Here is a 27,487-nt window from a genome sequence, read left to right as displayed (position 1 = left end):
AAAAAACTCCTAAAAAAGTATACTGTTAGTGCAGCAGCTGTGACAAACCAACAAAGGGTTACAAATGAAACAAAACAAAAACTATGCTTACACCAAAATAAATGTTAAAAATACATATAAAGTCCATGTGTAACACACAAATTATATAGTGCTCTGTATCCCCCCATATGAGTGACAAAATGATGATAAAAAGTGCTCCACTTCACCATTTGTCAAAATAGACCGCACTCACCAGAGATAATTGACTCCTTGTTTGTAAAACTGCTCCTTTTTTATGTGATACTCACCTCCAGGAGTACAGACAGTTAACACTCCACTGCAAGAACCATAAGCTCAGTCAGATAAGTAGCCTCTGCTTATCTTTGCAATCTTCCAAGGATCCCCCAGTGTTTGGCAAAAGAACAATAAAAAGAAGGGAAGCCTCCCATAGTTACAATCACACTTACAATGTGTATAGATGTATAGGCATTCATACACAAATACCAGGAAGCGCTGGCAATCCAGCATGCGTTCCACCAAGCTGGAAATGACATTTCAGCCAATTTTGTCATACAAGTTGACACGGGATGAAGTGGAGCACTTTTTACTATCGGTATGTCAATCACTATATATAGTTTGGATGTTGCCTATAGGCTTTTTATGGACTTTTAACACATTTTGGTGTGAGCACTGCTTTTGTTTGTTTTGAACCATTAACAGCATTGCAAGTTTTCCAGTACTTTTCACAGATGGAAAAATGCAACTGTTAGCAGCAGTTGAAGACTATTTAAATTAATTTTAATAGATCTCAGATCTGCCAAGCTTTGTTTGGTTTGTTAAATACTATTGGAAGTATTTTGTTATAGCTGTTTAATAACTGTAAAATATTCTTGTTGATTCTTTCAGAAAACCAGTGAGCTCATAACTTCCTGTACACTACAGTTGTATCTGCTGTGCTTACTTCACTTATGTGATTTACAAAACCCCTCCGATCTGTGAAACGCAGGTGGGAGAGATGTTTTGTAGTTGTAATATACTTCTTGTCCTTGGGTACCACTACTGCTTTATAGTTACAGTACAGTGCATGAGTGTAGTCATCCTAGGACAGGAAGTCTGTGACTGACGGGCACATTGAGTGAAAAGAAAAAAATATATAAAGCATAAATAAGAAAACTAAAGCAGCCACTACATCTAAGGAATATTACATTTTTTTTGTTCTTGTTTAAATACACTTTTTACGTTGAAATTCTGTTCCTTTCACTGATCTTAGACACTATCACTAACATTACTGAAACTGACAATGAGTGCTTCATATAAAGTAAAATGTAATGCTGCAGTTTTCATTGTCATTGTTTACTTCTCATTTACAGTTAAAATAATGAAAAGAAAAAATACAATTTGCAAGATAATACTCCTTTTTTTTTTTTTTTTTCCTGTGTTGCACTACCACCCCCGAACCCCCCCCCCCCCCCCCCAACTTAAAACACATTTTGAAAAGCTTTGGGGATCTATGTTAAGCAGTGCAATAAAATTGGTAAAGGATCGCGGAGTGCTAGAAAATTTCTAAATTATTTTGAAAGTTAGTATACCTCACAGCAGTATCAGATCTGAAACTAAATGGCTGTCTAAAACGTATTGAAGTTTTTGTAAAATATGGATTTGTTTTGTGCATCATGGGGTACTGTTGGGCAGTATGAATCAGTATTTTGGAAATTATCTGAAACAGAAGTTATGTGTTTTATATTTAATGCAGCTGGGACATAACTATGAGCCTCATGTTAAAATATTTGTTTCCTTTTGTAGATCACCATTTGCTGCTGTTACAGATTATTCAGTTACAAGAAACAATGTTATTCAACTGTGCTTGGAATTGACCACAATTGTCCAACAGGTTTGTATATGACATTGTTTTTGATTAGTGATATTTTATTTGACCACTACTTAAAACGCATCTATGGTTAGAATGTAAAATAATATATTTATGTCCACATTGCATCTCGATTTATTGATTTCTAGCCTACTTCTATTATTCTGAACAATCTTGAAGTCTGTAAAGTTATTTTGTCTAGGACCCCACACGTTTACTTCCCTTAATTATATAGGCACTGCAGTGTCGCACATTTCACAGAACCTGCCTTATAAACGACAGGAGTGCTAGAGGAGGAAGTTTCAGAGAGGCGGGGTCAGTACAGGAATCATCGTTTGCAGACAGCAAGGCACCATATGATATGTAGTCCTTAGAAAGTGTATGCTGTGACCATAGATTTCCTTTTAAATACAGTATACCACAGTTAAGGATGGGCATACTATAAACATGACCAACAATATAACTGGATAGTGACACATTTTCCTGTATGTATAGTTCATCTGGTATATTAAGAAGTTAAGTTCTTTTGATTAGAATTTGATTTAGACAGAATGGTTGTTGGGGGACATGCTTCTATAGATACATAAGGCATAGGTACTGTATCTCAGTTCAGCATCTAGCTTCTTTGACTGACTGCTACAGTGTACTGGCTTAGGGTCCTTTCACACGGGGTGGATCAGTGATGATCCTCCCCGTGGATATCCGCTTGCTCAGCGGGGATCGCTCCATCGATCCCTGCTAAGCAGGAAGATGACAGGTCTGTCTCTGCACACTGCGCAGGGACGGACCTGTCAGAGCGCCGCTCTCCACTATGGGAGATCGGATGAGGACGGATCGCAGTGTCTGTCGTCGCCCGATCTGATGACGGATGGAAAAATATGTTTTTCCGCTTTTTCGGATCGGAGCGGGTTGGATGTCAGCGGACATGTCAACGCTGACATCCAACACTCCACAGAGCATCCGTTCAGGTCTGCCTGAAAAACTGACAGGCGGACCTGAACGGATCGGTAGTTTGAAAGAGGCCTTATGAAATCCAAAAATGGAAACATTCACAGGTGTACATGCCTCATGGACACTATAAAACAAGTTTTGTTTTCACAGAAAGAATAGGGATTCTAATGATAAGATAATGCTCTGTTGCCATTTTATATATAGCTATTGCTTAGTTGGATTGTGTTTAAAAATACATTTTGAATTGATAACATTTTATTGGGTTTTCTGTTGACTGGCTGCTGTTAAATTCCTTTTTTAAAATGCTAGCTTCTTGGCTGTTATACTGACCCAAAGACTTAACCGATTCCTGACTGCCTCACGCAGATATACTGGCACGTACAAGCAGATTAACGTACCTGTACGTTGCTGTTTCAGAGGTGGTAATTGTCTCGTGGTGAGGCAGAATGGGGAGATGCTAATGTAAACAAGCATTTCCCCATTCTGCCTAGTGACACTGACACTGTGATTGGGAGCGGTGATCAGTGACGTGTCGCATACAGCTCCCCCCCCCCCCCCACAGTTTGAATCACTCCCTAGGACACACTTAGCCCATATAGCACTACCTAGTGGTTAACCCCTTCACTGCCAGTCACATTTATACAGTAATCCATGCATTTTTAATCGCACTGATCGCTGTATAAATGTGAGTGGTCCAAAAATCGCACCAAAAGTGTTCACTATAATGTTGCAGTCACAATAAAAATCGCTGATCGCTGCCATTACTAGTAAAAAAATAAAATAAAAATTATCAATAAAAAATCCATAAAACTGTCCCCTATTTTGTAGATGCTATAACTTTTGTGCAAACCAATCAATAAACGCTTGCTGTGTTTTATTTTTTATTTTTACCAAAAATATGTAGAAGAATACATATTGGCCTAAACTGAGGGAACTGAAGGAGAAAAAAATATTTTATATATTTTTTGGGGCTATTTATTATAGCAAAAAGTAAAAATGCGTTTTTTTTGTTTTTTTTTAAATGTACGCTTTTTTTGTTTTACGCAAAAATAAAAACCACAGAGGTGATCAAATACCACCAAAAGAAATCTCTATTTTGCGCAATTGTCAGTTAAAGTGACGCAGTGCCGAATCACAAAAAGTGCTCTGGTCAGGAAGGGGGTAAATTCTTCGGGGGCTGAAGTGGTTAAAGGTTCACCTTTACAAACTCGAAATTTCCTGACACCCCCCTGAACCCTCCTACTCATGGCGAACCTGATGCCCTTTGCTGCTAGTGTTGCGGTCTGTACACCCTACACCTCCTCAATACACAGCCCAGACTGGGTATCCATGATCGTGCTCACAGTGGCAGTTGATCATTGGTCAGGATAGCCATGTGACTAGGTTGACCAGTAAGATGTAAATCTGAGGCTTCTTCTGGTAAGGTGTCGCGGAAGAAAGAAGCACTCCCTCGTTGGTCAGCATAGTCGGTCTGAGCAATGAGTGCTTGCGATTGCAGGCATTATTATGATACTTAGTCCAGGACGGTGTGTGGTTTTTGTTTTTTATTATTATTATTTATTATTATCAGCATTTCAGAACATTCCAAACATTATCTTGAAACATATGCAATTTATCTTATCAGTTTCCATCCTCTCCCCTCCAATAGCAAAATAGAAGGAGGGAGGCGGGAACCCCACAAAAAGAAAAAAAGAAAAAAGAAAAAATGGAAAAAAAAAATATTCCAAAGAGACTGGTTTACAGTGTACAAAACAAATTAAAATTTTAGATAAACTTGTGTTTTTTAGCATGTCTGTGGCAGTTAATTTCTATACAAATATGTTCAAAGAAAACTGAAACCAATACCAAGTGTGAACATATATTTGTACAGCTATATGCTAGTAACTGAATACAGTGACTTTATCATTTAGACCAATGCAAATTGCATATTGATCTTAGAGGCTGACATTTGCTGGAAAATCACTTCAAGAATGTTAAGAAGAACTGCATCCTTCAAACCACTCCCGCCCCAGGACTGCATTGTGCCAGCTGCTGGTTAAAGGCAGAGAGAGTCACATTCACTATTCTCTATTAACAGGATTTCTGGTGCCCTCCATTCTTAGCATTGTTTCAAAGGACATATTTTACATCTGCATTTAAAATGAAGAATAATCTGTTTGATCCTGACAGACGTTTGCTGTAAAATATGGCAGAAATGCTGTAGCTATTTGCTTTCTTTGGCCTTGTGCGTGAAGGTCAAGATAAATAAAAGAAAGTCATACTGCGATTTCATTTTCTTTTCACCCATTCCTTTCATATCAAAAATCTTGTCATGCCTTTGCTATAATAAAGAGAATCTAGGAATGGCAGCATTACAGGGCTATTAAGTTTTCATGATTCTTGCTTTAATTATGGTAGTGTAAGTTTCTTTTATGCAAAGTTGTCGTCTCAATGCTTCTTTAGTGAAGCAACTTTCTGTATAGTAACAAGTTCATTTAAAATGCTGCAAATTCACAGTTGGACTGTAGAAGATAATCTAATGTGTAGATATTTTTCTTCCATATACAGTACATGGTATTAAAAAGTTGATCACATTTTTTTTCTACCAAAGGGACATTTCCCCAAAAAGGTCACTCTAACAGGATTAAAACACAATACAGTGTATATAGATAGATAGATAGATATTATTATTTATTTATTTTTTTTGCTCTATTTATTTAGTTGCTTTTTTGATGGTGCCTCCTTTTTTTTTTTTTTCAATCAAGACTCTTCTCTGTATCACTGTTGGCGCTTTGTCCCTTTTGATTGCAATGTGTCCACCTTGTGTACTACTGTGAACTGGACATGTGGGGATAGTTTGAAAGTGATCTTGCAATGTTGTTTGCTTTGCACTGCAGAATGTGTTCCATAGGAAACCTTAAAAACACGAGTCACCAACGCTAAAATGTGGACAAGTGTGATAATGAAAAACAGGGGAGCAGGGAGTAATAGTCAATGGAGAGGGGTCTAAGTCCAGTGCAGCTGGATAATAACTATAGATGGAGGATCAAGACAGTCAAAACACAACAATCCAGCGCTCAATGGGTTAGAAAAGCAGCAGTATTAAGTCGCAAGCGGTATTAAGTTGCCTTGACACAGTGTTTCACACGCATGCGATTTATCACAGTACTGCGAAATGCGTTGTCAAGGAAACTTGATACCGCTTGCAAGTCACCATGTCCCATCCACCATCATCAGATTTGAGTGTCGCCCCAGTTCGTTAACACAGCTCTGACTTTAAGCAGTGTGTTACATACTTTCACTGCAACGTTCAGCCTGTGACATGCCCATGTGTAGAGAAGATACTAACGGCCATCTCATTGCAGCATCGCGGCTTCCTCCCTCACCCGCTTCAGTCTTGGCTGGACTGACATCACTGACATACACGGAACAGAGCTTTCTTTCCATCTTCCTGCTGAAATGCTGCTCCTGTCTCCTTTCCCCACACGTCGGATTACCAGCCACACTCCGGCGAGTGTGTTCCATCTCTGGCTGTAACATAGTAGGGGTACTGGTGGCTGCCCCACCCCCCCTTTCGCTGCAAGAGAACTGACTCAATCCAGACATTATCGGCTCATCACTGCTCAGTGGACTATTGGTGACAACGTAAGCTTCTCTTTCCATTTCCTTTTGTTTTTACACAGGACTGGTTTTTATTTAACGATTGAATAAATTAATTTCTTAGTACTGTTTATCTGCTGTGGGACTGTCTGCTTTTCTAACCCACCGAGCGCTGGATTGTTTTGTGTTTTCACCATAGGAAACCATGTTAAATGGACTGCAGTGCAAATCTGCAAAAAGGACTAAAAATGCATAGGTGGGAACCAGGCCTTATGGTCTATCACATATATAAAGTCCTCCTGGGCTCCATCGGGTGTGGATTGAGCCTCTCCCATCTTGACAGAGGTTTTCACCATGATCATTCAAGATTTTATGACCTAAATCACCCAGTTATTCCAGGACTCTGAAGAAGTCACAAGTGGGCTCCTTCACCCATGTATTCTATAGCTATTATTTATGCAGCCATAGCAGTCTATGAGCCTTTGGCCACAGAGGTTGTCTAATTTGAAGTCACTCCGGGCCCATGACTGTTGAGCTTGCCCCTGAGGAGTCAGTCTACTGCTCTTACTTCCAAGTTAGAGGAGATCTGTTCTTATTGATGCAATGCACACCACTAGAAGACCAGCCTGCAGCTTCTACCAGTGCTGTGTCAAGCACTGGGTCATTTAAAACCCCTAAGGTCACAAAGTCTTTCCCATTGCGCCAACTGTTTCAGTTCATATGTGTAGGGCACTTTATCTAAATTGCTGGAATACGAAATGTTTCCAGGGCAGTGTGTCTTTGGCATGGGCACCCATCTTCTCCAATGGAAGAAGCCTTAAGAACATGCTGCAAAGTCTTCTTCCTCTCTGTTAGGAAGTTTCCATTTTGTTTCCACTTCCTTGACCTCCACTTCGAGACGCCCACAAACTTGGTCTTCCTTTCACCCCCAAGTCCTGTCTGCCAAATCCTCAGGCAAAGCTTCCTCTGCATGTAGGTGCATTCCCATTATCCAGAGTAGTGGTACATTTGTTACACTTTGCAGCCTGAGACAGCTTGCATCCCAGATGCTTGGGCTGAAGGAGGCAGCACATCAGTAATTCCTTAATTTTTTTCATGGCCCTACCCTTCAGCCTTTCATCTGCACCTCGGGTATTCACCAACATACTGGTTACAGTACTAGCCCTGCATGGTTCTCATGGGATATTTATATGACCTCCTGTTGAGGTAAAAGTTGTTGAAGGCTCTGTCGGACTATGTGACATTGATTGTTCAGACCTTACAGTGAATTTGTTTGATCATGAATTTTCAGAAATCATTGCTGGAACTGACTTATTGTTTTTGTAGTATTTTTTTTTCTCTAGATCTGGACACTGCTCAAGCCAGAGAGTTCCTTCCAGTGTAGAAACTTTGAAAAAATTGATCCCAGATTCAAACACTCCAGCACAGATGCTGTTGGCTTTCCACATTTGCAGAGGTTGCATCCTAATGTTAGCTTCTTTTGAGGCAGTTCCAGTTTTACTCTAGACCTTCTGCAACTCCACATTCTGTCATCATAGTACAAGTCAATCCAGTCTCTGGACAGATTGATTCATCTGTCACTGAGGACCAAGTTATAACTGGCCTGGTGGCTCAGAAATCTGCAGTCATGGAAGTAATTCCTTTATTTTATTTGAGATGTGATACCAGCCTGGTGGGGCTGGGGAGGACTCCTTGGCACTAGTGCAAGGGACCTGGTCCTCATTAAAGGTTTTTGTCCTGATCAACATCATGGGATAACAGGTGATTTAGCTGTCTCTACAGCTTTGGACCATCCAACTGGAGAGTCATCGAATCTGGATGCAGTTGGGCAATGCCAGGGTAGTAGCATACATTTATCATCGGGAATATTCAGAAGTCTTAGCAAGCCAAGGGAAAAGGGGTGTGGGACTGATCCTGTGCTGGGCAGAAGTTAACATTTCAGCCTTGTCAGGTGTGTGCATTTCAGGAACAAATGGCATAACACCTTTGTCAGTTGGCAGTGTCTGGATTGGTTCCAGGGCCTTTGTCGCTGATGGAGAGTGACAAATGTTCAACAACAAACTGTAAAGGTTAGTATCCAGATACTGGAATCATCTAGTGGAACTAGTTGATGCTCTTGTGGCTCTGTGGAATCAGTACACCTTGCCTTTCTTCCACTGAAACTTTTTTCCTCCTCTGCTATGTGGGATCAAGATGGAGGTCATTCTATTGGTCCTCATTGTTCCCAATTGACCCGTTTGAACCTGATTCTCCTGGTAGGTGTGGTCTCTACCATATTTAGGCATGCTGGTAGTAGGAGAAATTATCCAGGACTGGCATACAGTGTTCGCTCCTCCTGTGGGCAACTGTATAACACAAAGTTCAAGACTTGGTTAAAATAAAATGTAGGTTAAAGAAATGATTCATAATTTTAAATATTTTATACAAAAAAATAATGAATTGCATAGGACTTGTTTACAGTGGCTTACAGTGGCTAGGGAGTGATAAAACATGCATTTAAATCGTATTTTTATGCCCCACCCCTCAAATGCTTTGTGTAGCAGACGATACTACCCATGAAGTAGATGGGGCCATGTTACGACCACCCTGCAAACACAAGAAATGCATGCAGTTTGTGCATGGTGAAACAATCTCTTAGGGGTAAAAATAGGTGATGAGAAGCTGATGCCAGGACATGTTTCACCCATATTTGCAAAAGGGGTTACATAATTAGAATTACTTTTAGCTGTGTACATTAAAAATACCATATGATCAAGGGCTTATAAGATCCTTGCCCGCCTTTCGTGCCCCAAGATTTCCTGGAGCTCAAGCCATCATATTTATGCTTTCCTGGGTTATGCATGTGGGTTTGTGTGATCTGAGTGTGATCTGAGTGATTTTTCTTGCATTTGGTCCCCATTGGCTCACCAACACTCTTGCAAGTCTCGTGCACATTCTCGGGTATATGTGCAGTCACGTTTGCGATTCTTATTCTGCTCTAAGCAGCTGTGGTCCTCTCCCTCATCTTTTGCAGGTCCTGTTGGATGAATGGTACTTCCTCCTTCAGCCCCCCAAAGTGCTCTTTTAATGTGTTCACAGAGGCTGTGCCTTTTTTAAACTGCCTGAAAGATCTCTGCCAGTGTAAGTTGTTCTCCCTCCTTTCCTTACTCTATCTGCTGGCTGCAGTTCTAGCTGGTCTGCAATAGCGGCTAGGCTCGGTGTGCACTTTGTCTCCTCCTGCTTAGTGTCAGAAGCACCCAAGGGATGCTCAGCATCCTCTTCTACAACCTGCTCAGATGGGCCCAATAGCTTTTGGGCATAGAATCTCATGTCTCTAGCCAGTTCTTTGGTAGAGGCTTTATGGGTTTTAGATTACTTGCTCAGTTTCTTTTGGCTTTTCCATGACATGAGGGGTGCTTTGTAGAAGGACCACTGCGGCAACATGTTGACTCCCAATGTTTGTTTACAAGGAGAAAGCCATTCCAAATCTGCTAGCGGGTGTTTTTGTGCAATCAACAGCCAATACAAGGGGTTGTGGTGCTGGGAACAGGATCCGTTCAGAAGCGATAGACACCACCCACAGTGGCAGCGCATTTCCAGATTTGGTTCTTTCTTGTTTTATAAGCGTGTTTTGATTTCTGATTACAAGACTGACCTAATTTATCCTGGTTCCTTTTTTATGCCATGTATCGACCATGACTAGCGTGCCTAATATACCTATAATCTGAAGCAGGTTTCCTTGCAGTATTAAAACAAACATCACAATGAACCTATAAAATAAAATGTATATAAAAAAAGTTAAACTAGGATGGTGTTTGGGGGGGGCGAGAGAAAGTGTCTCAAACCCTGAACATGGATGATTAAATCTATAAAAAAAAAATAGGCGATGAAAGTGACAGCCCAGAGAAGGTCAGCCACCAAAACAGGAAATGCATTCTAAAGAGAAACCACAAATAGCCCAATAGAACCAGAAAGGAACTGCACAGACTGCTAGTTGAGATGGTTGAAACGATCCATGGAAAAACAATTGCTAAAAGCCCCCTAAACTAGTCTTTATGGAACAGCAATGAAAAAGAAAGCAATTGCTGAAAAACCCTCATACGATTGTTTGCCAAAAGTATATGCAAGACATGACAAGGTTATTTAAAAACATTTTAGGATACCAAATACTACTTTTTTTTATCTTAATGTAAAACTATATACTGTATTTATTGGCGTATAACACTCACTTTTTCACCATGAAAATCGGGTGCAAATAGCGTGTGCGTGTTATACGCCAATACGAAAATGTAAGTTTTTTTTTTTTCCTGAAACCTCCCTCTTAAAATGAATGTGCGTGTTATATATCTGTGCGTGTTATATACGCCGGTATATTGAAAATCCAACACTGTATTACCCTGCTAGTCAGATTTGAGGGCAAAATTGATAGAGTGAAAAACAGAGCAATCCCAATGGAATACCTGTGAGTGGTGCAGAGGTACACCTTCCAGAACATTTCAAACACCCTTCCAAAGCTATACTAAAGTGCTTTGGGTGAAAACCCACATAATTGCCTTACCCACGAATGATCCCTATCCAACCTAACAGAGCTAGAACTCTCTAATGTTTTAATATGCACTTATATTATGCTAATTTAATAAAAGTAAAAATAATTTTTAGATAAGTAGGGAACACAGTAATATAAATACGTATGCAAAAATATGTAACGTTTAAATATTCAAGCAAATCAAATGAATCTGTTTTCCCAATTAAATCAATCAATACTAATTTAATGATGGCTTAATTTATATTTTTTTTTTTCGATATTTTTGTCTTGTGTCATACACATTAACAAAATACAGGTGTACAAATGTTATTCTTTTAAATATTTGTCCCTTGAGTATTCTCTTTTTTTATTTTTATTTTTTTTAAACAGGAAACATATTCTTACTTTTGAAAGGTTGAGTAACTAAACTTAATGTGTCACAAGGATGAACAATACAGGTGCACAGCTGTGGATGATGTATAATTCTATGTTACACTGCCATGCTCAACAATAAACTATGTGAGACAGGAAAGGGTATGTTAGAAGAAAATAGATATTTTGTAACTGAGGCCTGTAATTCATCATGGGTCCTTGGTGATTTGTCAGAGGCAGATTGTAGCAAAGAGCTTTGATCATTGTGAAAATGCCAGTATTTATTTTTAATTTTTTTCTAGAACTGAATATAGGTGCACTTCTTTGTTTCTATCCAAAAGAAATGTATCTTAAAGTGGTGTTGCCCACAAAAAAATAAGTGTTAAAATTCTTAAAAAAAAAAAATGGGGAAAAAAATGTTTTTTTTACTTGCCTCTAAATTGCTAGGGGGTCCCTCGTAGTCTGCCTTCTTCCTTGCCCGGGTTGGTGACCTCACTTCCCCTCGTGCCACAGAGTCATCTGGGACCTGTCACGTGTCCCAGATGACTGTGCGGCGTATCACGGCGCCCTGCCACAGCCAGGTGCCCACAGTACGAATGACGGAGCGGGGAACGAAGGGGGGTTTTGTTCCCCCGCATCGCTGGACCCTGGGACAGGTAAGTGTCCGATTATTAAAAACAGCTGTAGTATTTGTAGCTGCTGGCTTTTTTTTTTATTTTATTTTTTTAGGGGCACCCCACTTTAATATAAGTATACTGTAAGCTTATTTCTTTTTTGTTTAGGATTTTTGATATTGCAGATGAGTTTCTCTAGTTGTACACAATTATTCACAGCAAAATCTTCACCAGGCTGACAAAATGTGCTTGGGTTATCATAACCTGTAATCTAAATGAGCATGACAAGAACTTTGTAGAGTTTGATAGTTGGTGATGAAGGAAGTTTTTAAGAGAGAACGTTGTTTCAATTTACTTCCTATTTAACACAGTTTAAGGCCCCTTTCATACTTGTATGACTTGGGACTGCAAAGTCGCATGACAAGTCATGTTCCCCATGATTTCCAATGACAGCCATTCATATTGGTACGACTTCAAGGTAGTCCCTGCACTACTTTGGTCCGACTTTGATCTTTCGTTTCAGCCCATTGAATATCACTCAAGTCGGATCAAAGTTGAATCGCCATCTTAACTGATCCGACTTTGGCATTCAACTTGTGCTCTGATGATCTTGAAAGGGAAATCCACGCCAAATAAAAAAAAAAAAAAAACCCGCCATCGGTTCCCCCTCGAAGAGCATACCGGGCCCTACAGTCTTGTATGGATTTTAAGGGTCCCCCCCCCAAAATACATACCAGACCCTTATCCGAGCACACAGCCTGGCAGGTCAGGAGTGAGCGAGCGTCCCCTCCTGAACCGTACCAGGTAACATGCTCTCAAATTGGGGGGTGGGTAATTTGGGGCAGGGGGGCCCTGCACCCCCCACCCCAAAGCATCTTGTCCCCATTTTGATAAGGACAAGGGCCTCTTCCTGAAAACCCTGGCCATTGGTTGTCGGGGGTTTGCAGGTGGGGGGCTTATCGGAATCTGAAAGCCCCTCTTTAACATGATCCCCCAGATCCAGGCCCCCCCACCCTATGTGAATGAGTATCGGGTGCGTTGTACCCCTACCCGTTTACCAAAAAAAAGTGTCAAAAATAAAACCTAGTACACAGGTTTTTAAAGTCATTTATTAAGGCAGCTCCGGTGTCCCTTCCAATCTATTCTCCCCTCTCCAGCTCTTCTGTCTCCTCTGCTGACGTCTTCTACCTCTACCAGTTTTTCTCCCCTCTCCGGGTCTTCTGCGCTGATGTATTCTAGCCCTCTCTGGGTCTTCTCCCTCTGTCGCTGTCTTCTGCCTCTGTTGACTCTTCTCTGCTATCTTCTCGCTCTTTTGCCGGGTCACCAGATGTCACCCAGAGGCCCTGTACCTTATGACATCACCGCCCGGGGCATGATGGGGTGGTGACATAAGGGGCGGGGCTTTATATGATGTCACCTGTTGACCGCGTCCCATGCCAATATAAGTAGTGGCACACCCGCACCTAGCATTAGAGCGGGAGAGAGCGTTGTCAAAAGAAGAACAGAGGGGGAAGACAGCAGAGAAGGACCCAGCAGAGGCAGAAGACAGTGGACAGAGGGAGAGGAACTGGAGAGGGCTAGAAGACATCAGTGGAGAAGACCCGGAGAGGGCAGAAGATGTCAGCAGAGGAGGCAGAAGAGCTGGAGAGGGGAGAATAGATCGGAAGGGACGCCGGAGCTGCCTTAATAAATTACTTGATTGACTTAAATATGTGTAATGTGTTTTTTATTTTTGACTGGGGCTTCCAGATTCCGATAAGCTCCTCACCCCGACAACCGATGGCCAGGGTTGTCGGGAAGAGACCCTTGTCCTTAACATGGGGACAAGGTGCTTTGGGGTGGGGGCCCCCCCTGCCCCAAAGCACCCACCCCCCATGTTGAGGGCATGTGGTCTGGTATGGTTCAGGAAGAGGGGTTTGGTATGGATTTTGGGGGAATTCTATGCCGTTTTTTTCGACATGGGGGGGTTCCCCTTAATCCATACCAGATCAAAGGGCCTTGTATGCTCTTGGAGAGGGAGACCATGCCAGGTTTTTTTAATCAAATTTGATGTGGAGTTCCCCCCAAAGTGCCTACATTGTCAGGAATCAAAGTTGGATCCCATTCATTGAAGTTGGACGCATGTCGGACTTCAAGTCGCAGGGCAAAGTCAGATCCACAGTCGTACCAGTGTCAGAGGCCTAAAGGGTTTGTCCACAGAAAACTGATATTTCAGATTTTTGTTTGTATAGAAAAGCTGATTTATTAGACAAATTTGGATTTGTTTATTATTATGAACGTGCTGGAACATATGGTAGACATGGAAACATTCAAAGCCCGTAGGTGAATACTAACCACGCTGAGAATAATGGTATGTTGATGTCACTATGGGAGTATCCAAGAAACTGGGAATGGTTCAGCCTGCTATTAACCACCTATAACTAATATAATATAGCTTTTTGACCTCTTCCCAGCGGGGAAAATTTCATATTTACACAAGTTAAAATCAACATTAAAATTGACTAAAATCCCAGAATTGTATATATTTTCTGAAAGCAGAGGCCCTGGAGAATAAAATGCTTCACATTGCATTTTTTTAAATGTAGCAGTTGTTTTGTCAAAGTATATTTTCAGGACACAATGAACTAAAATTTATTTCATTGCACACATTTTTTTGTAAAATCGAAAAGATGCAGTTGCTTTGAGTTACTGGATATCAAACGTGTCATGACTCAAAGTTGAGTGCATGTGAAATGGCGACTATGGCGCCTAAAGTTTTTTTTTTTTTTTTTTTCATAGGTGACCCTTAACCTATAAAAATGTTTAATGGATTTTTATCAGCTACTATATTACTATCAATTATGACTTTAGCATTATGGTTTTCAATCCAGCATTCCTGGCCATACATTAATACCTCACATGTAGAGCAATTGCTGTTTACATACACATACAGACCCTATATGCATAGAAATTATATTATACAAGGCTGCACTTAGATTAAATGAACCAGTTACTGCCTCCCTTAAATCTATAACCCCCATAGAGGACTGAAGATGTAAAAATTATATAAGAAAGTAGGGTGAATGGCGCTACCTTAATAGTGCTTATAAATAAAGTATAGTTGAGAGACTCCCTCCAGTGACAACTCTCCCCAAAGTCCTATCAACCATTAATAAAAACCAGAAGAGGTGGAAGGGAGGGGAAAAAGGAAAGGATTGGGAGTATCGGTGACTAAATGCTCCCAAGCCTTTCCCTTTCCCCCTTCCTGCAGACCCTATATACATGTGTGCATTTGAGTGTGTATGTGCAGGATTGTATGTGTGTGTGTGTATGTATATGTATGTATGTATATATATATATATTATTTTTTTTTATATACATTTTATTATTATTATATATATATTTTTTTCACTTTTTTTATTTTTTAATGTAACTATATTGCAAACTAGCCCCCTATGTGATAGCATGTACAGATTTCAGTTACTCATTATGGAGACCCCGGGGGTCTGTTAGACCTCCAGTGCCTCTCCTGCCCTCTGGTGTAGGTAATTTTAGCATAGATTGTGCTTGATTACCTGCTTTCCCAGCTACAGTGGCTGGAAAATGACAGCTCTGAAACTGGAAGTAACAAGTCACAGAGGAGATTGGGGACCAGATTTTCCTCAGTCTCCTCTATCTACTTGCCCTGAATGTGGGGGTACCATTTGCCATGTAAGTGCTCATCAATGCTCGGGACAAGGCGGGCAGTTATGTGACGATCGAACATGAAGGCTGTTCCTCAATTAGAGATGAGCCATGTCACTGTGTGCAGTAATAAAAGTACAGAGTTCTTATTAAAAGTGATGTCTTGTGTCCCTACATGCTGTTGTCTGATGTATGTCGCATTTAGGACACACTGCTGAGCCTATGCCTCTTCATCAGTCCAGCATTCCTCTGCCCCCTTACTCCCAGTTACAGAATGGGGTCCTGCGACGGACTTCATCCATGCAGATGTTAACTTCTTAACTCCCATAAAATGCGGCCACACTATGGGGCCCTGTAATGCATGTTTGGTCGCGGTTGCTTTGGGAAACAGATTGCTGGGGAGGGAGCCAGATCCCCAACCCAGTTGCTACAGGAGGACTGCAATGTACTTTCCACTGATTCTAGTTTACCCATGGTAACTGCATTCCTCTTCCTTGTCTTGCCAAATAAACCTTGTAGAAGTGTCTTTAATTAACACAATATTAGTAGATAAATACTACTCAGAAAAAAAGGGGCAACATGTTTTACTTAACAGTAATTATTGTAACAGTTACAATAAACCGTTTGCGATAAGTGCAAATATGTTGCTGTTAAAGAGGAAGTAAACCCTGATGTAGCATTCAATTACAACTTTGTAGCAACTTTGGTGACTGTAGATCAGTGAGCAAAAAATAATAAAGTGCTGGTGCTAGTGGTCACTTCCTGCAGTAAAGTGCTAAAATAGGTCACTTGTGGTCCTTTGTGGAATGTGATATATGGGTGTCCCCTTACCTTACTGCTGTAAGCTAACAGCATATGAGTATATCTTTAATATGGAACCGTTGTATGTCCCCAGGTAATCAACCCAATTTGCCGTCTCCGGCTTTGTTGGTATATATTTCTGTTTACACCCTTTAAAACCCTGGTATATCCAGAGCAGGTAAACAAATGGATCCTTATCCGACCCAGTGATTATATCAAAATGGAACTCGACAGGGATGTCCTCTTTCCCCCTTTTGTATGTATTGGTAATGGAGCACCTTACTACAGCAATTCAGTTTGTGGCGGGGTCTTCACCCCAGAGTTTTAAAAGTCCTTGTTGAATCTTTAGCAGCTTCCAAACAGATATACAGCTGATCAAGACAGGTGTAATCACCTACTCCTCCTCACCACCACCTCTTCACTACTTCCAGTGGTGAGAATCATGATCATGTGCTTGTAAGTTGTCTACCGTTTTTCTGACACCATTCGGTATGCCTGCAGTATATCCATACACTGTGTTTGCAGGTACAAGAATAGTGGAGTGGTAGTCTTGAAAATAAGTACAGCTGTGCTGTTATACATGTTTTTTGAGTTTCTTGAGGGAGTCTAAAAGTTCCAGCCTTGTATCTTGTGTCAGCATTAAAATGATCAGAACGTGATATCGCTGCCATGGTCTGGACCAAACACCTTTGTAAGTGCTGCATCTGTGGACCACCATCTTGTTTCTCCAATTGCAGAAAGTGATTGAAATCTTTCTTCCTGAGACTTATTCCACCATGCATTCATCCGGAGGTAAGATTCACGGATAAAGCACATGAATTTAAAATGCCAAACAATGATATTGCCTGAACAGATATCTTTGTGACATCCATCCTCACCAGATTTAGTACATGTGCATAACACCAAACATGAATCTGGCAAGGTGCTTTTTTTACTCAGCCATGTGCTGAATCCGTTGTACTACCCCTGCATATTAGAAGCTCCATCTGTTGAGTTCCCAACACAGTTTGTAACTTCAATTTCCATGGATTACAATACATCGCAAACCAGTTCACACTAAGCCTTCCCTGTCACGGATGTGCAATTTACCACAGTGACTAGACGTTCATGGACCACATCCGCGACATATCAAATTATAATTGAACACTGGTCTGAGACATTTATATCCTGTATTGTATCTAGCTGAATTGAGAACATGCCAGCATCTCTGATCTCTTGGGCAATACCTGTTGAAATTAGATGATATTGTTCACTGCCGTCTTAGAAATTTAGTGTAACAAAGCCGTCACGTCCTTTGCTACTCGCAACTAAAACTTCACAATAGAGCTACTTAACATTTTATAAGAACATGGCCTCCTGGGAGGCAAAACCCGTCGCCCCATTTGGGTTCACACTGTGAGCAGGCTCAGATCCAGAGTTAAAATAGAAAAAGTAGCTCCCCTTGACTTTAACGAGGGTCTAGGGTGGTAGATCTGGGGTGCTTACGTTCCCATGTCCACCCATGAGCGCTAAGAAGGCTTAGCTGATAACAGCAAAATGTTTCAAAAAGCATAGGGGAAACATTAAATAAATAAAAAAAAAAAACAGTGATATGTGTTCATCTCTTGACACTACACCTGAGTCAAAGCGGGGGAGACTGCGCCCACCACATCCCCTAGGGAGTGCCCTGGTGTCGCAGTCACCTCCAGTCATGTAAGTACTCACTTCAGTTAAAGGTTGGTTTAAAACTTAAGGCAACTCTCGCTAGGAAATGTATGTTCAACAAAAATATATCTGATCTAGTTCACAAGTGTGAAGAGGCATATTTGGAAGATCTCCATGTTTCCCAATATTTGTGGAAACCTGGAGCTCTTCCTCCTTTATATGCTAGTAGCTTTTCCATGAGAAATTGATTATTCACTCTGGCTATTACCTCTAGGGAAGCTGGTGTAGGAGACCGCCATTGTTTCGCCAATGAAATGCGAGCAGCATATAAAATATTTACCACTATTTTTCTCAGTACCGGGGGGAACTGTTCAATACTAATGCTAAGCAGTGCTAAATCCGGTTCCAGGGTAATTCTAGTTTGTGTAACTTCCCTAAGTAAAGATTCTATCTTTTTCCAATATGGAGTTATAGCTTCGCAGCTCCATAAAGTGTGGAGGAGACTCCCAGTGTGTTGACAGTTCCTCCAGCACAGTGGGGTTATATCCGGGTGCATCTTATGGAGGCGTAGTGGTGTTAGATAACACAGGTGAAGTATTTTTTGTGCATTATCCCAATGGTCTATGCAGGCATAGGATTTACTGTTATATTTAATTGCGATATGCGATATTCCTGTTCCCAGCGTAACATGCAGGGCAATTTGGAGTTCATGTAGAGAGGGTTTGTCAGTTTGTAAAACAGTGAAATCCCCTTCTTGCATTTAGTTTGTTTATTAAGAAGGAAATCCCAGAGTGCTTGGGGAATTTCCACTGGTTTAGTTGCGTTGGACATGCTATGTTTAATTTTATATAGTTTGTATATGTCTGATATCTCTCTCTCCCTTTTCAGGGGGTGCAAGGAAGTAATTACCCATTTGTTTCCATTGGTGGGTCGATAAGTTGGGTATGAGGTATTGATAGGTTGCTAGGAGGATTTGTAATGTGCACTTTGGTGTATCAATGATTTTCCTCTGGGTTAGCTCCGACCATGCCTTAAATGTGGCCTGCACAGTAGGGTATTGTGGGGCATCAGGTTTGTGATAAATGCTGGCCGCCATAGCCAGAGCTGGGAGATCATGTCCAGGGGTGATAGCACATTCTATATCCGACCATCTGTTGTTGGATTGACATGAGAACCAGTATTTCATTTGGTCCAGTACTGCTGCTTGGTAGTATGTTTTGTGCATTAGGAAGTCCCATCCCGCCTAGGTATTTGGGTTTGTAAAGTTTTGCTAGTGCTATTCTAGGTTTTTTTCCCACCCATATAAAAGTGTTCAAAGTTTTGGATAATTGAGCGAAGAATTTGTGGGTATAGGCACTGGTAACGTCCTGAAATGGTATAATAGCTTAGGCAGAATTTGCATTTGGTATGCAGCTATCCTCCCCACCCATGAAAGTTGCACTTTAGCTATTTGGCTCATTTCATCCGCTAAACTGTTCAACAAGGGAGGGTAGTTGTGGAGGTAGGTGTCAGCAGATGAGGGGGACAGCTGCACCCCTAGATAGGTGATAGATGGTGGGTTCCAATTACAGGGGAAGATGTGTTTAAGTTTATTTTGAGTGCTGGATGGCATATTGAGCGCCAGTGCATAGCATTTATTTGTATTAACCTTGTTGAAGGATACTTTCCCGAAATTGTTTATCAGGGTTTGAATGGATGTAAGGGATGATGCAGGGTCTGTGACGGTGAGGATGACATCGTCAACAAAGAGGCCTATTTTATGAGTCTCCGATCCTACCTTAATGCCTTTTATGGATTCAGTGTTTCTAATAGTCTCTGCTAAGGGTTCTATGACGAGCAAGAAGATAATAGGGGACAGCGGGCATCCTTGCCTAGTGCCGTTAGTAAAGTTAAAAGGATCAGAGAGAAGGCCTGAATTGTAAACTCTTGCAGACGGTTGGGAATACAAAGACATTATAGCCGTATGTATTTGGACTGTCGGTCCAAATTTTTGTAGGGTCTTAGATAGATATGGCCAGTTCACCCTATCAAAGGCCTTTTCTGCATCTAAGGCTAAAAAAGCGCTAGGGAGTTTAAGTTCAGTGTATCGTAGAAGGTTGAGCATCCTTCTTGTCCCATCCAGTGCTTGCCTGCCTTTAACAAAGCTCACTTGATCTAATCCTAGTAGGGAGGGGGTAATATCCATTAGTCTATTGGCGAGCACTTTGGCATACATTTTAAGATCCGAGTTCAAAAGTGAGATCGGCCTGAAATTCTGGGGGAGGGAGTTGTCTTTGCCTGGCTTCGGGATCGTGACTATAATAGCTTGTAGCATTTCCTTTGGAAAGGAACCCGTGATAGTAGCAGAGTTAAAGACATCTGTTAGTTTAGGGGTTAGGGCCGTCTTAAGTGCTTTATAGTATTTGGCCGAGAAGCCGTCTGCCCCTGGGGATTTGTGCACGGGTAACTATTTGATTACTGTGGCCACTTCCTCACAAGTAAGGGGGGAATTTAACGTGAGCAGAGTGGAAGCAGCTATTTTGGGCAATTTAAGATCGTGAAGGCATTTATCAATTTCCATTTCAGAGGGCTGATGAGTATCGGGGTCCTGACTGAGATTGTATAGTGAGTGATAATAATCTTTGAATGTGTTCGCTATATCTTTAGGGTTACGGAAAACCTGATGTGAGTTGTGATGTCAGATGAGGGGTAGGTTAGTCTTAGCCTGCCTTTTTTTTAGTTGGTGGGCCATGAATTTGCTTGCTCTGTTATTTTGTGAATAGTAGGATAGTTTCATTCTCTTGAAGTAAATGTCGTGGTCCACTTTAAGTTCTTGCCGTAGCTCTTCACGACATTTAGTAAGGTGTTGGAGTATGCTAGAGAAGGTGGTAGTTGGGTTTTTGTGCAGACTTTCCAATTCAGCAATCTTTTTGTGGAGCTGTGTTATACGGTGGTTTTTTTTCTTGCGTTCTCTCGAGGCTATCTGTATGAGAACGCCTCTGGTAAAGGCCTTGTGAGCGCACCATATCATAGCCGGGGAGCACTCCCCACTAGCATTGAGATGAAAGAACTCCTTGACCTTTGCCTCTATCTCGTTTCTAATAGGGGGCGAGACAGAAGAAAGGTATTGTTACGCCAGAGAGGTCTACTAGAAGTTTTGTTGATGTCCACAACCTCAATTGTTACTGGAGCGTGGTCCGACCAAGTGATGTTATGGACATCTGTTCTAACAACATTTTGTAAAATATGCATATCCGTGAGAAAATAATCAATCCTTGAATAGCTATCATGTACTGTCGAGTAATACATATAGTCCTTCTCAGTGGCCCTGGTGCATCGCCAGGGGTCAAAAAGTCTTTCCTCATGACAAAAGTTGCCTAGGCAAGGTCGCAGAGGAGGAGTCAAGTTCAGCATTAAGCACTACATTAAAATCACCACATATTATTAAGTAACCTTTCTGCAATGCTTTAGCCCCATGCACCACTTTACGGATAAAGTGTATAGACTTAGTATTTGGTGCATAGAGGTTTACCAATGTATACACAGAATTATTAATTTCAGCAATCAGGATAATATACCGACGCGAGGGTCAGTGTGTTCCTGCAACAGAGAGAAGGTAACACTGTCCTTTATAGCGATCATTACAGCATTCTTTTTCGTCTGATCATTTGCAGTAAATACATGTGGGAATTTTCTGTGTGTGCATCTAGGTTGGTTAGCACTGGCAAAATGAGTTTCTTGCACACATAGAATATCACAGTACATGTCAGAAGCAGATTTCCAGAGCGCCCTACGTTTGTGGGGGCTATTAAGACCTCTCACATTATGAGACATGAGCTTAATGTTCATTCCAAGGTAGGTGAGCTATCCGTTGCCATCCAAGGGTATAAGTTAGAAGTGAGACCAGGAAGTCATTATTGGTGATCAGGTGAGTAGTAAATGTCAGCACATCTGACAGAGATGGTTGGGGAACGAGGAACTGGGAGCGAGACCATAAACGGTCAACAAATAACTGGGTAGGATCATGCGTATGGAGGTCCAATGAACTGGATACAGGGTTCATCCTGTAAATGTGGAAGGGTGGAAAAGAAATGTTCACAAATAGCCGTTCAGCGGGTGCTTAGTTGAACCAATGCCTGATTAGTCAACTATAGTAATATAGGCACTTGGGTTATAAGTTGCAGAAAGGCTGGGAGAGGAGGGCGGAAGAAGGTTTCAGTAATAAAGCACTATGGTACCAGTCGTGTACTTATCTGTTCCGTCTGTGGTGCCGATGGTAGTTCCTTCTGTCCTGCAGGGGTTCAGGGTCCGCCGCTTCTCCATTGACTGGAAGAAGACGCCACTTCTTGAGTAGTTCCATACCTTTTTCTATGGAAGCAATCAAATGCGATTCATTATTCATTTCCAGAAGGAGCTTGGCTGGAAAGCCCCATTTGTACAAAATCTTATAGTTGCACAGTATCTTGGTGATGGGGACTAGATTATGTCTAGCCGTTAGCGTAGCTTGTGACAGGTCGGCATATAGAGCGATCCCTGTAAAGGGATCCGGGAGTGACGGGTGTTGTCTAGCATATCGCATTAGCTGATCCTTCACGTGGAAGAAGTAGATTCTTGCTATAACATCCCTAGGGACTTGCTCAGATAAGAATGAGGGTTTGGGCAGTCTGTGCGCTCTGTCAATGATAACATCTGCAGGCCCCAGCGTTGGGAGGGCAGTAGTGAATGAATGAATGAAATACTTATATAGCGCGCAATGCGAACTGAATCGCCTCTAGGCAGTAGTCATAAGCTTTTGAAGATAGGCAGTAAGTTCAGCTGGTTTAACAGTTTCCGGGACTCCTCTAAATTTCACATTGTTTCTGCGTGCCCTGTCTTCGATATCCGCCATTTTAAGGCACATAGCTTTTATTTCATCCTCAACATCAAAATGAGCATCAACTAGTTCATTATGCGCAAAAGTGAATGCCTCCATTTTGCGTTCCACATATGTCACTCTCGCTTTAACTGCAGACAGCTCTGTCTTAGTGGAGTGTACAAATGAAGCCATGTCTTGCTGCAGGGCCCCCTTAGTGTTTGTAACATCTCCTTCATAGTGGTGTCTAAAATGGGTTGCCCTGATGTGGGAAAAGTATCCAGCTGCTGTGCAGATATGGAGGATTCCTCCATGCCATCCCCCTCTGCTTCTGTATCTGCCTGGGTGTCCTCTCCCTCCCCTATTCTTATTTTCTGCTTGACTGGACTCACAGATGGGGAGGGGGGCATTGGGGAAAGCGATGAGCATGACTCACCCAGGTCCATCTGCTCTGCATGGGCTGCGTGTCCAGGGGAGGCCGCCGCGCTGTGTGCACCGTGGGCGCCATCTTGGGTCTCTCTACCCACTGCTGGAGGGAAGAAATCGGTCAATTTTCGTGGCCCCTCTCGTTCCTTCCGCTTGCTCATGGTGATTGGCGTGTGCCTGGCAGGTTCCCCTTTCAGAGGATGCTGATTTTAGGCTTGTAGGTTCGCTGTGAGCCGCGTTAGGATCCCCGCTTTGTCGGAGCTCTCCTCTCACACCACCATGCGCTCCGGCTGCCGGCTCCGCCCCCCTTTTTACTTTTTTTTTTTTTTTAAAACTGTATCAAGGTTATTTTTCACAAGGGATCAAACTTGCTTAGGAGTAGCAAAATCTCAAATGTCCATGGTCCAAATTTTTATCATCTAAAGTATATGCTGCTTCAGCTGTTGCCCTTAGCTTAGCCCTTGTACACACGGTCGGAGATTCCGACAACCAAATCCGTCGGAGTAATTCCGACGGATAAATTCCGGAAGAGGTCCGGAAGTGATGTTGCATACACACGGTTGGACAAAGTTGTCGGAAAATCCGATTGTACATAACGTGATGACGTTATTTCGTTACGACGGCACTACGTTCAGGCTAGAAGCCAATAGTTTTGGTATAGGAATTTGATCTGAGCATGCGTGGCACTTTGTCCGTTGGAGTAGGCTACACATGATTGGAGTATGTCCGATCGGAGCATTTTGTTGGAAAATTTTACCGGCAAGTTGGAAAAGTTGGCCCGTTGGATATTGCGACGGAAACCGTCCGATGGAGACCACACACAGTCGGAATATCCGACAAAATGGTCCGATAGGACACATTCTGTCGGAATCTCCGACCGCGTGTACAAGGGCTAAGACCTCTTTTTCCAATCAGCTTGATGGTGTCAATCACTCTCTCTAGGATGGCATATTTTCTCTTCACTGCCTCCTTTCTGGCTGTTTGTTTCTCAAAGAAATGACAAGATATGTCCATATTCTTTGATCTCATCAAGAAGGATTCAGAGCTGCTATTGTGGAGGTTGCTTTTTTCGTGCTCTTCAATTCTCTGATACATATCTTTCATCAAAGCAACCATCAATAAAAGCACTGATGTCTGTCTTTCTACTGAAAGCAAGACACACCATGCAGAAAAAACACCATGTCCATGTGAATAGGTCAACCAGTGATGCTTCTTTGCATCCCTCCTCTCGTATAACTTTTTCAAATTAAAAGAATGGAATTCTGGTTGACATGGATGAATTAATCAAAATTTTCAGATTTTGGTCTGATAAACCACATTTTATCATCAATGGTATCAGGTATGCCCTCATTAATGCCCACTACTTCTGGAATCTCTTCTGCTGCTAATGATTCATCCACAATGTCTTCTTCATATTCTTCATCAGTTTCTAGCTCAATAGGAGGTTCAATACTGTGGTGAAGATCTTCACCTGCATCAGTATCCATATCCACTTGTACAGTGCTTGGCATTGCTGTGCTACAGCTAGCACCACTGTCTTTATGTGGAGATGCAGGTGGCAAGTAATGCTTTGTTGCCACTATCTTAAACAAGCTACTGACTTTTTGATACTGGTTTTCAGCTTTTTCTAAGTTTTTTTTTTTTATTATTTTTTTTTTTTTTTTTCACGTTCTTTTTCTGCTCCTCTGTTTTTTTACCTTCACCTTTCTTATCCATTTCAATCACTAACAAAAAAAAATGCATATTTCCTAAATCTCTCATAGAGCAAAACATGCTGTTGGCAAATACATCCAATAACTCATTCCCTAACTGGACATATTTCCAAATCTGCCACCTTTCTACATGACATTAACCATGATTCGACTGTTTCCCTGGCACTCCCCCCCCCCCCTTTTTTTTTTTTAAACCATGTGCTCCTAATTCTCAACCCAGCAGCAAGTACTATCAAATATTCATAATATGTTTTACGTGTGCTCCTCCCACAAATCTAGGAAAGCATGCCAAGCCTAGGAAAGAGGGAATTGCAACTGGAGCTAACAGAGAATCAGTGGGAGTGCATTTTCACTATTGCCCTCAAAGGCATCATTAAATGTCTCGATCCAGGAGAATAACTATAAGACAAGCATTAGATGTTATCACACGCCTGTTATGCTTAATAAATACCACCCAGACACCCCCAATGCTTGCTGGAGATGCTCCAGGGAACCTGCATCACTACCACATATTTGGTGGTCATGTTCACTAATACAACCTTTCTGGTCACAGGTTCACGAAATGACACAAATCTCTACCTACTCCCTGGAACACACTCTAGCCCAGTTTATCCTCCATCACTTCACTACACCTGTACAGTCTTGCTGTAAGTCCCTGGTTATCAGGGTGGATAAAAATCAATGATTTAAAAAAAAAAAGAAATATATATTGATTTTTATCAAATTTATTTTAATCACTTCAGCCCTGGAAGAATTTACCCCCTTCCCGACCAGAGCACTTTTTGCAATTCAGCACTGCGTCACTTTAACTGTCAATTGCGCGCTTGTGGGACGTGGCTCCCAAACAAAATTGACGTCCTTTTTTTCCCACAAATAGAGCTTTCTCTTGTTAGTATTTGATCACCCCTGTGGTTTTTATTTTTTGCGCTATAAACAAAAAAAATGCATTATTTTTTTACATTTTGCTATAATAAATATCCCCCCCCCCCCCAAAAAAAAAGATATATATATATATATATATATATATATATATATATATATATATATATATATATATATATATATATATATATATATATATATATATATATATATATAAATTATTATTATTTTTTTTTTTTTCCCTCAGTTTAGGCCTATACATATTATTCTACATATTTTTGTTAAAAAAATTGCAATAAGCGTTTGGTTTGCACAAAAGTTATAGCATTTACAAAATAGGGGATAGCTTTATGGCATTTTTATTCATTTTATTATTATTTTTTTTATCTCATGACTGAGACAATATGGCAGACACACCAAACATTTTTGACACATTTTTGGGACCATTGTTATCTATACAGCAATCAGTGCTATACAAATGCACTGATTCCTGTGTAAATGACACTGGCAGTGTATGGGTTAAGTGTGTCCTGGGGAGTGTTTCTAACTGTGGGGGCGTGGTTACATATGGCATGTCACTAATCTCTGCTCCCGATCACAAGGAGCAGAGATCAGTAACACTGTCACTAGGGCAGAATGGGGAGATGCTTGTTCACATTAGCATCTCCCCGTTCTTCCTCTGTGAGGCGATCGTGGGTATCCCCACGGCGATCGAGTCTACGGGGCCCATGACCCAACTCGCGGAGCTTGCTGCAGGCACTTGCATGCCCGCTGGCCACCTCGTAAAGGGCCATGTAAAGGTACGTTAGTTTGCCTGTACAAGCCCTTCTGCCGATGTATATCAGCGGTTATCCCATTGTTTTGCAAATCCATGTACACTACAAACTGATTGAATCTGTTCTGATATCTCTGTTTTAGTCTGTTTTACTAACCTGACAGCTTATTATTCTAAATAGGAAACCTTCATTTTGTTTGTAAATATTAAAGATTTTAACTACCAGCAAGAATAAGTCCTTACATTTTAAAGAACACCTGTCATTTCAGATCCATCATGGCAGCATCTGTTAGCAGACATCCACTCGCCTGCTGCTGCCACGTCCCTCACCTTGTTGTCACTGTCGCATCACCAGTTGTCCCATTAAAGTGAATGGGACTGTCGGTGAGTGAACTGCGGATCAGAGGAGGAGCCGCTGCAAGACAGAGATGACAGTTGCTCTTTAACCACATCCCACCTGGCCACTGGACATGTATACAGCCGAATGGGTGCTTCCTCCTGAGTGGATGTTCAGAAGGAGGGGGATCGTGTGCTTGCCCGCACAGCAGCGAAATCCCGATGTGCTTGTGTCACGTGGACACGGAGCATCTCCGGCAGGAGGGCTTTGTGATTGGCCTGTTAACATGACTACTGTGTCCAATGACAGCCATCATGTGATGTTAATAGAGAGCCGTTTGCTAGGCGATCGCCTCTCCACTCCTCACACGGATCTCTGCAGCCGGCCGGTGATCAGTGAGTCTGAGCTGTTATACACTTAACTGGATTTTTTTTTTACCAAAGACATGTAGCAGAATACATTTTGGCTTAAATTTCACAAAATTAGATTTTATTGGATTTCTGTTAAAATAGAAAGAAGAAAATATTGTTTTGTTGTTTTTCCAAATTTC

General features: G+C 41.5%; 1 protein-coding gene across 5 annotated transcripts in view; it reads left to right on the top strand.

Moving 5' to 3' along the window:
• The window catches only part of CNKSR2 (connector enhancer of kinase suppressor of Ras 2), a 468,233-nt gene that overhangs the window by 121,354 nt on the left and 319,392 nt on the right, over positions 1–27,487 (top strand). For all 5 annotated transcript variants that reach the window (XM_077480716.1, XM_077480715.1, XM_077480718.1 and 2 more), the window contains exon 5: positions 1,783–1,870. In XM_077480716.1, the coding sequence (XP_077336842.1) occupies positions 1,783–1,870 (88 nt within the window). The remainder of the gene's footprint in view (positions 1–1,782; positions 1,871–27,487) is intronic.

Source organism: Lithobates pipiens, unplaced genomic scaffold (assembly GCF_037356315.1).
Source record: "Lithobates pipiens isolate NorthernLeopardFrog02 unplaced genomic scaffold, aLitPip1_a1.2 Scaffold_16, whole genome shotgun sequence".
NCBI lineage: Eukaryota > Metazoa > Chordata > Amphibia > Anura > Ranidae > Lithobates > Lithobates pipiens.
The sequence above is the reverse complement of the archived record's forward strand: the minus strand, read 5'-3'. Positions and strand labels throughout refer to the sequence as shown.